Source organism: Anser anser, assembly GCF_964211835.1.
Source record: "Anser anser genome assembly, chromosome: Z".
Lineage (NCBI taxonomy): Eukaryota > Metazoa > Chordata > Aves > Anseriformes > Anatidae > Anser > Anser anser.
In genome coordinates, this window is record NC_139723.1 from 58,904,213 (window position 1) to 58,920,665 (window position 16,453).

A 16,453-nucleotide genomic window follows, 5' to 3' on the forward strand; every position below is an offset into this window, starting at 1 on the left:
TTTTGAGGCAGAGCATAAGCCGACAACCTTGATGATGCCTCCAAGCCAGATGAAGCACCATCCTCAATTTAATTTGAGATCAGGTTTGAACTATAATGAAAGTCCCTCACACAAATATTGTATTTATTGAGTAAGCAAAAAAAGCCACTATAATTTCTTTAGAGAACATTGAGAAGGTATTTAATAACTAGCATTTTGCTTCATTTGAAGGGAGCTAAAATATTCAAATAATTAATATAGGACCATAAATTATGAAGACTTTATGAAGTATTGTTTTTTTTGTTTGTTTGTTTGTTTTACATAATGCTTTAACATATTCATATATCAGTAATCCCTATGCTAATAAAACTAAATGTTAAGATACTTGAACTGGTGGTTTTAAGTAGTTAAGACATTCCTATAGAGTTGCCTGTGGGACTATGCCTTGCTACTTTATATTGTCTTTTGTTTACTAGGAATGATGTTTCCAACATTTAGTGAAATTCATTTCGCTCCTTTTTGTGATGAGCAGCTGTACATGGAACACTACTCCAGAGCCAATTTTTGGTAATGATTATTTATGTTATTTTATTTGTTTATCACCCAGGGTTCAGTAGAGGTTAAAAATTCAATCAGTTATTTCATTCAGCCTAAAGGGGTACATAGTATCTGTCAGTATTGGAAGAGAATATTTTTCTATTTTCCTTCATTACTTCTCTGGACTAGAGCCGTACTGTTTATTGTGCAAACCTGGAAGATCTCTCAGGAAGTGCTAGAGCTGGCTGGAAGAAAAAAAAAGAAATTAACTCAATGGAGCATCTACTGTGAGAAATAGTTGTCTGTAAATCAGTTGGTGGTATTTCCTTTGCTGTACCACAGTAGAGTATGCTGTAGATGGTGATTATTTTATTTCTTCAAGTCCCAGCTGTTTGTGCATGGCAACAACTCCTTGGGTGTCATCACAGAGAACAAATACTAACTCCTGTGTCCTGAGCAATTTCCAGTTTGGTAGTTACTTCGTCCACCTGAATTTTTCTTTCAGCTTCAGCTAGCAGTTGCACTCTTTTTGCCTTGAAATGTCCCACTGCAACTCTCCACTGTTGAGCTGTTGCTGTGCTGTATATAGGGGGAAATATTAGCAGTGATATTCTTATGAGGAAAAAATAACATTTCAGCAAAAGTGCAGTTGCTTTCTAAGCATCTCCAGTATTCTGCATTTAATCAGATGAATTATCTGTCAACTACTGCAAGGCTTTCTGAGAAAGGTGGAAAACAGATCACTCAAGTCTTCCCTAGTAACTACTTTCTCTTCACACCAACAATGTTTTTATCATTATTATCACAAGCTGTAGTAATACTTCGTAATTGTGAGAGCAGTCAGGTTGGTATCTAAATCACAAAGTATTGCAGTCTCTCCTTCACCCATCTTTGCAGAAGGATGTCTCTCTTTTTTGATAGATCTTTGTATTACCTCCATTTGATTTTTGATGAGAATGGATCATTTTTTATAGATCTTTGTATTACCTCCGTTTGATTTTTGATGAGACTGGATCAACCAAATTAACCACAGAAGTGTGACACAATTACCTATAGTGATACTCCTTTTATATCAGGTTCTGTTTGATATATTCCTAGTTTGTGCACTCACAATATAATTTATAGCTGTCTTGAAATGTTCCCTATGCAGAGGACTACATTATCAGTCCTTCTATCTGTCCTTCTGTCATCCCATATGGTTGTAGTTTTGGATGGATATATGCCCAGTGAGTGCTCTACAGACCAAAGCATTAGTGCTTCTAATGTCTTCAATCAAATGTGGGATCAACATTTTTTGAGTAAGAGTGCAGCAGTTCTGCTTCAGCAGCACTCTAGGACATTCATGTTAAAAAGACTGGGAATCCTGGTAGATCCCAAACTATAAAAGTCTTACTTCAGACAGCACTTTCTGGGCTTTCTTGGGTGTTTGAAGTGTACTGTCAGGAACTAGTTGTTGACAGGCTGTAATTTTTGTAAGCTGTGAATCGCAGTCTTCAAAATACAGCCTCAATTCATTGTCCAGTTTTGTCACCCAGAACAGAAGACTATTTTTGTCTAATAAATGATTTCTTATCTAGCTAACTGCATATCCCTGTGTCTTAAAGACTGGACGTGTTTCTGGAACCAACTGGATGATAATACTTGCCAAAAGACTGAAAGAAATATCTGGATTTGCAGTTTGAAATTGCCTGTGGTAAAGGCACCAGGACCTTGGAAAAATCTCCAAAATAATAATGAAAAATCATAGTGTGTGATTTAATGCTAGGTACAGCAGATAGCTTAGCCTGTTTACTGTACAAAGGAAAGGTTACATCTTTCTCATACTCTTAGAATTATTGTAATTCTTGTAATAGTAATTATGACGTAAGTAGGTTGTTTCTCTTCAGGCCTGTAGTTTGGCTTACTGTTGTGCTTTGGAGTTGTGTTTTAATTTGTATTTACATCATTCTTAGAAGTGTTATAATATATAGTCTACCATAGAAGAGCAGACTGCTATTTTTGTTGTGAAAAATCTTGCCAAGATAGAAAGATACAAAGCATAAATATAAAAGTGGTTAAAAATAACATGCATTTTGTCTGGTTTTCATCAGTGATAAATAAGCAACTCAATTACAAAGCATAAATATACAGCAAGGGGTTACAAATAATGTGCATTTTGTCTGTTTTTCATCAGTAATAAATATGCAACTCAATTACACAGTGCAGCAAACATATGGGTAAGAGTAAAAGATCAGTTGGTGTCAGATGATTTCTGCTGTTGTGCTTATTTGAGTTCCTTCCTTAACGATACTTTCTCAGCTGTAGTCACCTGAGCATCTTCCATTTATGCAACTAGCACAGAACCAGTAATGTAGAATTTATCAGTCTTAAATGGGTGTTGCCAGATTGGTTTAGACTTCCTCATCCACTTTGAAAAAAGTAATGATAGCTTAGGAATTGTATGATGTTTTAACAATGAGAACAGACATTCAAGGTTTCCCTTTTTAGGTGTTTCCGAAGACTCAGAAGAAAGTTTGCCATGGTTTTATGACACTTCCATCACAAGAAATTGATCTCTCTTGCAGTTTCCCCTTTCTATCCTTTTCTATCTATTTGTTTATGTTACCTGGGGTTAAAGATACCTGTTAAAATTTTCAGTGAGTTGATTAGACCCAGGGTCTGGGCTGATTTCTGCAGACATGTATATTTTAATTTCAAAGTTCATACTGGGAGCAGCCTGTACGTACATTAAATGAACATTTGCAAAAATTTGTAAGATAAAAATAGGGTTTTGTTTGTTTGTTTGTTTCCTCTTTTCAGTTGATATACGATGACCTTTATTTTCCCCTTTTATATCAATAAAAAGGAACGGACCTGTAATATAGGCAAACTGAGCACCACTTTTATCTGCATGAGGTCCACCCCCATTTCTGGAATAGATCAAGTTTGCAAAAGTCGTTTAAGACTGCCTCAGTCTAATCCCTGTTCTTTGCTTTGCATGTGCATGGGTTTTTTTGTTTGTTTCTTTTTGTTTGTTTGTTTCAGAAATGAAGTGTGAAATGTCTACGTAATGTCCACTTGAGGGGGTCAGGTCACCTAACTGTGCTGGCTAGAAGGCCTGTATCATAGGGAATGTAAACTGAGGAGGTCTGCTATTTTGTCTCTTGGCAAAATGGAAAAAGGGAAAGATGTGGCCAGCTGTAGTTCACCTGCTGTTTACAGTTACTCTGCCTGGGTCTGGCTGGAGCCCAGAAAACCATTTTTCCACTAAAAATTTAAAAATGTGTTACTGTTTCTAGGTACCAAGAGTGCTTTTATGGGGTCAATTTGTCCAGTCTGCGCAGTGCAGCTGTGGATGAGTATTTCAGACAACCTATTGTGGTAGGTTTGTTTGTCTGGGGGTTACTTTTTACATTTTTCCCTCTCTTATTCCTACCTTATTCTCTCCACAAAATCCTATATGTACCATAGACTCGCTGTTTAACAGAGCTCTGTGGCTGCTGAATAGAGAGCCAGCAACACACTCTGTGAGAACTGTGAACAGAGCTGCTGCCAGAGGTTAACAACTATATGTGATATTCCTGGTTTTGCTGTAAGTAACAGATGTCTAGAGATATGCATGCATTAGGGAACCACAGCATGTGAACACATCTGTTTTCCTAACATGCAACTAGCTTCCCTCAGTTTTCATTCTCTTAAACAAGTAACTTGACCTTGGATCTTCCCTTCCTTTCTCTGATCCACAAATTAAAGCAAAATGGAAAGCGTCCAAACAAACACATTTCTGCATTATGAAACAACCTTTTAAAATATTTAAATATACTTTCTTCATGGGTAACTTGTATCTAGCCCCTGCCACTCTCTTTCTTTGAGCTCTCTAGCAAAAAAAAAAAACGAAAACCGAAGCAAAACAGTTACCCCACCACCACAGCCCAGTTTAATGCTTTAGTATAGGCACAATGTAAAGTTCTGCTCTCAGAAATCTGACTGCAGCAAATTTGGGCTGGATTTATGCTAACTAGTTTAAGTAATGATAGAGGTATAGCTGCTGTTGCATGGAGGAATCTGGAAAGACCATCAGACTACAGCTGCCACCTTTTGCACTCTCTTGCTTTTACTATGTGAAATAAGAAAACTCTCTCATTTGTATTCATAGATTTCAGCCATATTTTTGATTATAGCATGGTCATCTCAGTGCTGGTTCTTTGGCTTTCAATTAGAAAATGGAGTAATCTGTAGAATTGAAGTATGTATTTCCATCCCATATGAATTGATGATTGGCTTTTGGCATTTTCTTCCCTTGAAGATCATAAAGTTACGTATCAATAAAAGCCACGTTAATTTGTTTTTTCTTTTAAAAATTCATGTATCTCTTTGGTTTCCTCTTATTCTATAGATATATTTCAATTCTCATTCAGGAGGATGTGATATAAGCATTTATGTTAAGGCTTTGCTTTACTTGTCAAAGTGGTTGTGAACAGTAATGGATTAGAGTTAGTGCATGTGACTGAAGAAAGAAAAATGTAGGGAAGTGTTCCATTTGCTGACTGTCTGCTCTTAACGTGTTTCTAGAAGGCAGTCTGCGTTACTTTTGCTTCCTATACTTCACAATTTAATTTTCAAGTCTTTTCATAGTCTCTTAGTTGGGTTTATCCAACTGTGCAGTGCATAAAAGGACATCAAAATGTGTGCCTTAATAAAATAAAAAATAAGAACAAAAAAATCACAGCATTTTTTAGAAGTTATCAAAGCAATGTGGGGACAGATTTTTGTTTGTTTTTTTTTTTTTTTTTTTTTTGTTTCTGGCTTAATAAAACATTCTTTGCTATCAAATAGCTAACATAAGATATCAAGTGTATTAAATCCTGATGATGATGGAGAGTTTTCATATCTAACAGTGTTTTCAGGACCATTAAAAATAAAAATTAAAAAAAAAAGAAACATTTAAAATGAGTTTATTGGGGTGAAGTTTGATTTGTGTCTTCTTCCCATTTTGTTTAACAGATAACAAGTATATATGCTGACAAAACTGAATGGTAATACATACTACCTTTTCCTCCTCTCCTCTCTCCCCCATTAGGATACTTTTGACATGAGAATTCTGATGGCCCAGACAGTGAAGTACACCATTAACTTCACGGAAGCTGCCGAGGAAGATTTGCATCGGTTAGCAGACACCAGCAACCTACTCTTTTTTTCCTTTTTGTGATTGGCTTTTGATGGTTAATGATGGGAGAGAGAGAAAGTTTTGATTAGCAGTGGGTGTGGAGCAGGGAAGGTGGCATGCCAGGATGGTTAGTACACCTCTAGTAATATACCAGAACATTCGTCTGCAGGATGGTTTGTCTACTGTTAGCAGAGAAGTCTGTGAGCCTGTGAAACAGTAAAGAAGTTTAGAAGATTCTTAATGAAAGGGATAAACTGGACTCTAGAAGTCAGTTTGCTACCAAGCTTTGTCTGTTAGGATACATTAGAATATTTAAATCTAGTGACAAGGTAGTTGTTTTTCCAGCTGGACATCCTAAACGACCTCAAATATTCTGGGTAAGATGGTGTCATCACAAGCCACTTTGCTGAGCTCTTGTGTATCTGTTTGCTGTTGGTTTTGGTTTGTTTGTTTGTGTGTTTTTGTTTTTTGTTTACAACATTTCTTGTGTAAGAGGGGCCAGTTGCACCTCTTTTCTTCCCTCCAGAGATCCTTCAAAACTTTACTTGGAAGGTCTTCTATTTGCACTTACCTACATTCCTTGTGTCCCAGAGTTATAGAGAGAAATCGGTACCTCGTCCTTGGTACCTTAGAGAAATAAAACATATCTTATGGGAGAACTTGAGGGAGTACCACAAGTACTTGCAAGACATCGTCATCACAGGAAGATATCACAGACTGTCTTTGAAGCTCTGAACTGCTTATTTTTCAACATGACTCCTAACTAATTGCATGGTCTAGTGAGGAAGAGTAATTGTGAGAGGGGGAGACAGCTGGAGATCTGCTTTCCAGTTTCAGCTGGCTAGTGTTGACTTATTTCAGTCATTCTCAGGAGGACTAATATGTTCTACCTGAATGCTAGTTTTATATGTTTCTGCAACAGTGGGTGAGATTTAGGTAAAACTGCATAGCCAGTAATACTTCTTTTGGAAGTGAAAATGTTCCAGCTCTTGCTTGGGTAGCTCAATTTTTAGCTTTTGATTCCAGTAGTAGACTTGTTTGTTAAATTTGTAGTGGAGCATTTTACTGTTCAAAACTAAATCCAAATCCCTCACTGGGAATAAGAATTTTTCCATTGGAAAGACTGAACTGCTGTATTTGTAACATCTTGCAGTGATGTAACAAATGATGCAGTAACACATACGTAGTGACATGTTTGATTCTATGACCAAATAAGGCCAAATCAGTGCCGTTGGTGAGTTCTATTGATATAGAGAAAAAAAACTTTTTTTTTTAATATATGGAAAATTGAGGCGTAAACTGATTAAGAATGGAAATACATAAATGAATATAGGGTAGGTTTCACTAATATATTTCTGATGGATTTTTGTTTCCAGTACTGTTTTTTTTGGAAATCACTTTTGCAGCATTTTGATTTTCGTTTTATTTTTTCCTCCTATAGGGTGGAAATCCCTTTTGTTTTCCAAATGATGCAGTCTGGACTAATACATGGCCTGGCCTTCTGGTTTGATGTGGCATTTGTAGGGTCACTGTGAGTACTTCTTTCATACAATGTGTGCCAGAATTAGTAGTATATCTGTTGCAGAGCTGGTTTATAATGTAATTATCCATGCCCATTGTTATTTTAAAATAATGCCTTCTAGAGGTAACAAGAAATATGGTAACTCTGAGCAGCAAGTCTCAGATGGTAGTGATTTTGTTGAGGGTCAAGATGCATAGGTTTATACTGTTCCACAAGTTACTGTTTCTTCATAATATTATATACTTTTACATTTTACATTTTACGTAAAGAAGCAGCATTCAAATATGAGGTGGATTTTCTTATTTGTGCTGGTCTTGTTTGTGGGCAAAAATGAGAGCTGATTGCAAGTTGCAATTGACAGAATGGAAATGGAGAAAATTTCACCAGGCTTGGGAAAAATTTTCATTGCAGCACCAGGTACTTATTTCAAAGTGGGGACAACTCGTACAGGAAGTAGGGGAAAATTAGCTAAACTTAGGTAGTCAGTATATAGATTTCTGTTAACTATATTTAGCTTTTAGATGAGATTTATTGATTTTCCAGTTATATAGGTCTAGTTTTAGATGAGGTAAATTTTTTTCAAAATATTTTAAAATGCACTTTCATTTATTTGTGTAGATAAATGCCCTTTATTAGCCTTTGAAATAAGGTTTTACAAGAATTCAGAATAGTATATCCATTAAAAGAGAAAAATGATATGGCATTTATATTTATTTTAACAACTGATAGTAAAAGTTTTAATCCCAAAAGAAGCTTTAGAAACTCTACATGATGTAAAACAATAGACAAAATTGCAGACTTACAGGAACTAACTGAAATCCTCAGCTGAGGAGGCCTCAATTTTGCAGTAGAAAATTGATTAAACAGCACCTCTTTCATGTTGCTAGAACTCTAGAAGTTCTTTGCCTTAGCATGTGAAATCTCAGCGGATTAGACTCACAACACTAGGACCTGTGTTATGCTTTTCTATATACCTACAACCCCTTTCAGGAAAATTGTTGTAATATGTTTTCCAAGAGAAAACTAGATACAGAAGCTTTTTGGGCAGTGTTTTTAAGGATAAAACTAGCATTGCAAAGAATTCTATTGCCACGTTCAGGAGCAACCTGTCTTTCCTGTAATTTCTTAGAGAGTAGATTTCTATTAGGAAGAAATCCTTCACTCAGAGGGTGGCGAGGCACTGGAACAGGTTGCGCAGCGAAGCTGTGGATGCCCCCTCCCTGGAACTGTTTAAGGCCACTTTGGATGGGGCTTTGAGCAACCTGGTCCAGTGGAATGTGTCCCTACCCACGTCAGGGGGGCTGGAACTAGATGATCTTTAATTGAAACCCTTTCAACCCAAACCATTCCAAGATTCTACGATCTAAGTGGTGAAATGGGAGAGAAATCAGTATTTCCTGTCCTGGGAGCACAGAAAGAAGAGAGAATAGGAGTCTGAAGAGTCTCTTTTTTAATCTGCATAATTGGTCCCCAGGTCTTGTGTTGATGTGCACAGCATGAGCCAAGAAAGAAATTAAGGCCTAAAGTATCAATTTCCAGACAAATTCTTCACTATTTCCTCACTACGGAGTGATTCCATAGAATTACTTGCCCCATTGACTGTAGTAGAGTTTAAACTTCATTATAAGCAGTTTTGAAACGCCACATACGTATAATCATTTCTGAAAGAAGATTGGAGAGTCATTCTACATAGTTCCTCTCTTCTGTTTTAGGGTAACTGTTTGGTTGTCAACTGCGCCAACAGAACCTCTCACTCACTGGTATCAGGTACGCTGCCTTCTTCAGACGCCCCTCTTTGCTAAAGAAGGGGAAACTCTCTCAGGCAGTGTCTTGTTTGTTGCAAATAAACGGTAAGTGTAAAAGTTTCCTAAGCAGATTTTGAAGTGTTAGAGACACACAAACAATAACAGTTAATTTTCAGCATGCTTGTACCCATGTTTATTATAAATCCAACTGATAAATCCACGTAAGCACTGTTGGCCTTGCAAGACTCTACTCACCTAAAGGTCTCATGTGTAATGTTCTTTCTCACATAATTCCTCCACAAACACCCATGAAATCCTGCCATCCCTCACAATGCTACCTATAACTTTTGGCAGCTCTCTTATCATGCACAACAGTTTTCTTAGGTCATGTCCAATCATTTTTCGCACCTTTTTTTCAGTTAGTGTAATGTCTAAGTCATCAGCCTAGTTGTTTGCCTGAAGCCCTAATATCCCTCAGCTCCCACCAAGTTCCATGCAGAGATAAGAAGAAGTGGGGTTGATTCCCAATCCACTACATTTTGTAATTCTGAGGAGAAAAAAAAATCCTGTAGACAAGCTGTCCTCTTTAATAGTGCTTTCACATGCTCTTAGTCCTTCCACTGAGGCTAATGACAATGACTGCTTTTGGAAGAGCATATTTCCTCACCAAAGTGCTTCTCTTCTGCTTCTGCTATCAGTCACATTTGGAAACTCCACTCAAATACTTTGCTTTGGAAATTATTGTCAAGAGACTGGACCACACAAGTTGCAGCCTGGTTTGCTTACGTATATATGTGGGTTTAATAGAAAACAAACCAAAGCCTTCTCTATATAGGAAGGTGAATCCCCATCCCTGCCTCTGCCCCCCTCCCTCCCCCCCCCCCCCCCCAAAAAAAAAGGGGGGGGCAGAGGTGAGGAAGGGAGGGGGGTAAAGAAGGAAATACTCAAAGGCTCTTCAGTCATACAAGCAACTAATGCTTTATGTGACATTTGGCAAATGCCAACATCTGGTTAGGAACTCCTGATGGAGCCAATAACAAATACAGGTCTTCATAGGTTTCTTTCAAAAGTAAATTATTCAGTATTTTAGTATACGAAAGAAGCACTGTATGCCACAAAATGATCACACAGCTACTGCTGTAAACATGTCAATATGTAAGGCATATCTACAATTGAGCACAGCTCAGAGACACCTGCACTACTGACCTTGCTAGATTTAGAATGAGCAGTTAAACCAAGTTTTCGCACAGAGCTAAAACCCACTACAAAGCTAATTTGTTTCTAGAATCAAGATATCACCTTTATGTAATTCTGCACTTGCAGTTCTGTGTTAGAGAAGCTTTGGCCAGCTTCAGCCTTTTTGTATGTTCTCCATTGCTCCGTCAGTCCTGTTTACATTTCAGGAATTTGGTTTCTTGGAAAAAGGTATGTGAAGAATATCTTTTCAGATGAAACCTGGGATTATAAAAAGACTGAACCTAATGGTGTTTGGCCAATAAGATATTTTTGATCATGACAATGTACTCAGCTAATGTAGAAATTTATAGTATTTCTGTTTGAGAGAGAGAAAAAGATCTTTCACTACTGAATACCATAATGTAAAATGATAATGTTTTTTCAGATGCAAACACTAAATATCAGTTACGCGTCTTATAAATTATTCTTCTTTAGATATGGTTAAAAAATTATGCCCTGGCACTGATAAATAAATTGTTTGATTGTAACACTAAATGGTAATTATTCAGACAGTGACTACACTGATATTTTTCACACAAGATATTAGAATTTTAACTATAATTTAGTTCCATTATCTCCTTTTTTTTACTTTTATTTCTGATGCAGACAAAGTTATGATATTCAGATTGTGGCTATGGTGGACCAGACAGGATTTAAATCTGGTAATACTCTTGATTTGAAGAATCCATTTTTTAGGTAAGAAATGCTTTTGACTAAAATACAACACTGTATTTAATGAATCAAAGTAGAGTGGACAGGTCTTGTATGACAGAAAGCAAAATACACCTACTATAGAAAAAAAGGTTTTGAACTTGTGATTTATTTAATTTCTACAGGTGTGAGTGTATTTTTGTTTTGTATTAGCAGTAGTTATTTATATCAATCATTATTCTATTTAGGCTGCATAGCAAATAGAAAAAGAACAAATATATTTAAGATCTGTATTGATTTACTGCTGTGACAAAATAGTAGATATGTATTTATTTGAACTACTGTATAAGATTTTAAATCTTTTGCTATTTCCTGTTGTGTGATTTGCATCACCGGGACTCTTAAGGAATCAGCAGTATGCTGCAAAGCACAACGCTAAGTACAGATATCAATACTACTCTTGGACATGAAGGACCTGTCTTTTATATATTAAACATGTGGGGAGGAAAAAAACGCACCTCCTGCAATTTTTTTCTGATAGAGCAGGGATCTTCATCAGAGGTTGCTAAACCACTGTATTTTTTTGGGAAAAACAAACAAACAAACAAAGCTATTAATTACAGATCAAAACAAGTGGGAGGAAAGAACCATAAATTCTTCCAAAAGAAAAAAAAAATGATTTGTGAGAAAAATATTGATCAAATATATAAACATGCCTTATAAAAAAGATTGTTCATTAAATACATGGAATAATTATAAGTGAAATTGTGTACTGGAATTTCCTCAGATTTACCCTGTGACATGGACAGTATCTAGTTTGCTTAGGCTTATGGTTTGCTTAATATAGGTTTCAAATCTAAAAGCTTTTTGTGGGGATGAGAATAAATAAGGTAACCGGTCTTCTAAAATTGCCATACATACTCCGCAGCCATTGCATAGTCATTTTATCGTCTTTGAAAAGTCATTCACAAGTCTACTCATTTAGAAGCAAAAGAAGTTTTTGCTGAGAGCTTTTAATTTACATTAACGGTAGAAATCACTTTCAGTATACTAATACTCGATTGAAAGAGAATGGGGGAAAACAGTGAAGATATATGTTACACAGAATTAAGTTATATGAAGTTGTATTCTAATTGGAAAATTAAATTTAAGAATGTCAGTGTGTGATTTTGTGGTTGCTAGTCAATTAACCATATTCAGTTCAACAGTTCAGACTACTTTTCTTGTATATATTAATTCTTAGAGCGCTTCATTGTGGAATTCTGCTGCAACACACTAACTTTACTTAACAGGTTTCCCCTGTGAGTCTTCATTATAGTTTTGTTTGCTTGTTTGTTTATTGATCCTTCTCCATTTTGTCCCTGTCTTCCCATAGCTGAGTTTTTCAGCTGAAGAGTTGAAAAAGCAGTGACAAAGAAGACTTCCCAAAAGAAAAGTGCTTATTTATAAACATAACTTTAAAAGCATTCATAAGGTTTTAAAAAAATAAAGTATAACCTGTATTTTAGACTAGGACATGCAAAATTGTCACGCATGGTGGGAAATACTTGATTTAGATTTCAGGCGTAAGCTTCCACAAGTTCTTCAAGGGGGAAGGAAGTAAGTAGCTGACACAAACAGCCCAACTCTTTTCTACATCACTGCCTCATAGTATGCCTGATTCAAATACCTCTTTCTGTACCATTTTTGGCTCACTTTGAACAACTCCATACTAATTCTATAGCATAAAGCAAAAATAAACTAGAGTAGACTCATTTCTGTAAAGGCAGTGGCCTGCACTGGTATACATGTAAGCAGAAAAAAAGGCACTGCCCTTGTAAAATAAGCTGTTGTGGATTTGGCAGCATTTTACACCCGTTGCAATGCTGCAGATATAGATGAAAAGAGTTACAGTGTGTTTTCAAATTTATATTGTATTAACTAAATACAGTAACAGCACAAGGTTCTATTCCAAGCACACATTTTTATTCCAATGAGACTTCTCTGCCATACATTGGCTGAGTGTTGTGTTTACAATACTTCCAATTTCATGAAAGTCCATATTAAATATTAAAAAGCTGTCCATAGTTTTTTTCTTCAGAGTAAAGTAAGAAAAGCTGTATTAGAATTTATTCACTTTGTTAATTTAGCTAATTCTGTAAGGTGTCAAAGAACTGTGTATATTATTATAACTATCTTATTCTTTCATCCATTTTAGGTATGACTAGAACATAGCATAATATAGCATATGAAAACAGAAATGAGATTCTCACCAAGCTGAGCAACCAACAACACTGAAATCTGTCCAGTACCTAGTACACCTACTGGTCTTTGTGTAAAATCAAATGTAACTGTACGTGTATGTAATAATAACAACAATAAAAAAGTGATTAGCATGATAAGGGAATATTGTGGCTCCTGTTTTTTTTTAAACTGAAATTTAGCTTGCACTCACGATTATGACTTTTATTACATTTATGACATTTACAACTTTATTCCAGAAGGTTCATTTGATAAAGATCAAAAAGTATTTGTTTGTATTTATTTTAATTTGTTTTATAGCAAGCTGACATTAGTTCATGGTTTTGTTTTTTTTTTATATTCTTAACAACATGCTAGGTTATTGAACAAAACCTACCTCATGATGATATATATATCAGATCTGCCAGCAGTGTGTTGTGTCCATGCTTTAAACATTCAGCATATATTTCCAGAAATTTCAATGTAAGGTGTTTTTATTCTCATTCACCAGAGTAGCGTTGAATATTTCAATTTTCTCTTTATATATGGGCTTTTTAATTTGTTTCATTTTGAGCCATGAACCAGAAATCATCTTGCATATACTTTGCAAATGTTCTGAGATTCTTCCAAGCATATAGAAGTGTAATAGGACACATCTGTAAATTACTTCAGCGTAGAGTGAAATAGAAAAGTATGATAGAATGTGAGACTTTCATTTTTTTGTATCTCTGTGAGAACTGTTATGGAAATGTATACATAATTTTACTATCACAAACATGACTGCAATGATACCTCTAGCAAAACATAATCACCTGCTAGCCCTTCGCATGCTGTTGCAAGGCTGGTCTGAATGAGAAGCTGCACCAAGGCTGACCCTTCTGTTGAGAAGTAACACACAACATTGATCAAAAGACCTTGTTAGCTAAGGACCCTTGCTGAAAGTAATTAAGAAATGGTTTAGGATTTTTTTTTCTTATTTTTCCAAGACAATAGCCATTTAAAGATAGTTTATTAGATTATCAAAAGTAGTCCCTAAAACTGTGGAACTTGTAAATGCAACATGAACTTCATGGCTAAGACTGTGAAGCCATTGAAATTAGTGTCTGAATGTAATTGTCTCAACTGTCTCAACAGGACATTTCCAGAAGCATTTAATACAGCAGATGACAAGTTTCTTGTATAAAAATGTAATTTGTACAATAAAAAACTTTTTTTTTTTTTTACACTCATACACATATGAATAGTATTTAATATAGTTTGTTGCATGGAATTATAACAAATTATCATTCTAACCTGTACAAGCTCTGTAATGAGATACCTGAGGCAATACCTGATTATTAGGTTTCTATCCTTTTAAATTGATTCTGTACTGTTTATTGGTTTTATTGTTTTATGACAAAAAGCAACAAATCCATGAATGTCCTAATCCAAATACCAGGCAGCTATAGTTCAGAGTTTTCCAAAAGTTGGCAGGTTTTCCCTCAGCAAATATGACAGGAGTATATGAAATCTGAATTCAGTTTATAGATTTGTAATGCCTCCTGTTGATCTGGATGTCATTAAAAAGCATCTATATATCAAAAGATTTTTGCTTTCTGTGGGCAAAAACTTTACATTGTGAATTACTTGTAACAATCTTTTTTTTTTTTTTTTTTCCCTATCATTTAACATTTTCATGGAATCACAGAATGACAAAATGGTTGAGGTCGGGCGGGACTTGTGGAGATTATCTGCTCCAACCTCCCTGTTAAAGCAGGGCCACCTAGTGCTGCTTGTCCAGGACCATGTCCAAATGACTTTTGAGTATCTCCAGTATCTTCTTTCCTGCCTTGAAGCTTTGGTGATTTTGAGTGTTCAGGAGCTTACCCTTAAGCTGTACAATGCACTGTTTTCAGCTTACAGAACCTTCTGCCTAGAAACATGATAATATATTCTATTCTGTTCTGTTCTGTTCTAAATTCTTCCTGCAGTGCCTAAAAATGGTCCAGACAAGAGGTCCTTGGCACACTGCAAATGGAGAAGCAGAGGTGCAAATAGGTGTGTCTGTGGTGCAGAGTTCTGTGCTGTTATGGCAAAAAAGACTAAAAACAACAACAACACCTTTTATATTCTGGAGGAAGTGTGGAGAGAGATAATGATTTGAAAGGCAGTTCAAGGGTGTTGACACATCTTCCAAGGGATCCGAAACCATGTTTGTGATATAAAATTGGAAACCTCATGTTCAAGGGATAATACACAGTTATGCAAGTCAGTCACAATTTTAAAATAATCTGAATGTAAATTTGGCTCTTGAGATCAGGCTCCTGGTAGAGACACGGACTGATAATACTGAATTACACTATTACATATAGTGTACACAAATGGCAAATTCATTTTTCTGAATTTCCATCTTTTGGTTCTTCAATTATTTTTATCTCCATGGAATCAAAACAGCATCTAAAAAAGAGATTAAAAAAATAAATGGACATGAGAACATCCATACTGACTCTGAACATATCCTGGAGACCTGATTAGGTCAATAATTATCATTGACAACTACAGGCTGTTGTAAGGTACCTGAAGAATTTTAAGGGACCAATAATTATTTTGTAAAATAGATGAATGCTTGAATGTGCATTCATCATGACTTTAAATCTCTGGTTGAAACTCAAATGTTTCACTGCTTTTTTCTCTGAGAGGTGTTCATATTATAGCAATCAAGTTGAACATAGCAATGCATTTTCTAATGCCTTAATTGATCTCACGGGTGTTAGTACTTGAAAAGACACCACCAAAAGAAAAAAAAAAAAGAAAAAAAAAAGATAAGTTGAGTGGAGACTTAAACACCTTGTTTGCATCTGTCTTTACTAGCCAGACCACTTATCCTTGGGGTACTCAGCCTCCCGACCTGGAATTCTGGGACAAGAAGCAGAAGAAACCCCCACAGTTCAGGTGGAAACAGAGACCTGCTGCTCCACCTGGACTGTCACAAGTCCAAGAGAATTGAGTGCACCCTCAGTAAGTTTGCAGATGACACGGAGTTGGGGGGAAGTGTTGATCTGCCAGAGAGTTGGAAGGCCCCACAGAGAGACCTGGACAGGTTGGATTGATGGCAGAGGCCAATGGGATGAGGTTCAACATGGCTAAGTGCCGGGTCCTGCACTTTTGGCCACAACAACCCTATGCAGCACTACAGGCTTGGGGCAGAGTGGCTGGAAAGCTGTGCAGAGGGAAAGGATCTGAGGGTGCTGGCTGATGCTCACCTGAGCGTGAGCTGGCAGTGTGCCCAGGTGGCCAAGAGGCCAACGGCGTCCTGGCTTGGATCAGGAATAGTGTAGCCAGCAGGACCAGGGAGGTGATCGTCCCCCTGTACTCAGCTCTGGTGAGGCCACACCTCGAGTACTGTGTTCAGCTTTGGGCCCCTCACTACAAGAAAGA

General features: G+C 36.4%; 1 protein-coding gene across 4 annotated transcripts in view; it reads left to right on the forward strand.

Annotated features, from left to right (window-relative positions):
• LOC310889730 (histone-arginine methyltransferase CARM1-like) overlaps positions 1–13,202 on the forward strand; it is a gene marked incomplete at its 3' end in the record, with an annotated part of 77,881 nt that extends 64,679 nt beyond the window's left edge. For 2 of the 4 annotated variants that reach the window (XM_083817656.1, XM_083817654.1), the window contains 7 exons: positions 456–546; positions 3,795–3,876; positions 5,576–5,661; positions 7,104–7,193; positions 8,897–9,034; positions 10,772–10,861; positions 13,014–13,202. In XM_083817656.1, coding sequence (XP_083673782.1) covers positions 456–546; positions 3,795–3,876; positions 5,576–5,661; positions 7,104–7,193; positions 8,897–9,034; positions 10,772–10,861; positions 13,014–13,023 — 587 coding nt within the window. Of the gene's footprint in view, positions 1–455; positions 547–3,794; positions 3,877–5,575; positions 5,662–7,103; positions 7,194–8,896; positions 9,035–10,771; positions 10,866–13,013 lie in introns of those variants that run through there. The other 2 variants (XM_083817653.1, XM_083817655.1) reach the window with 1 other exon arrangement.
• Positions 13,203–16,453: the final 3,251 nt, after the last annotated feature.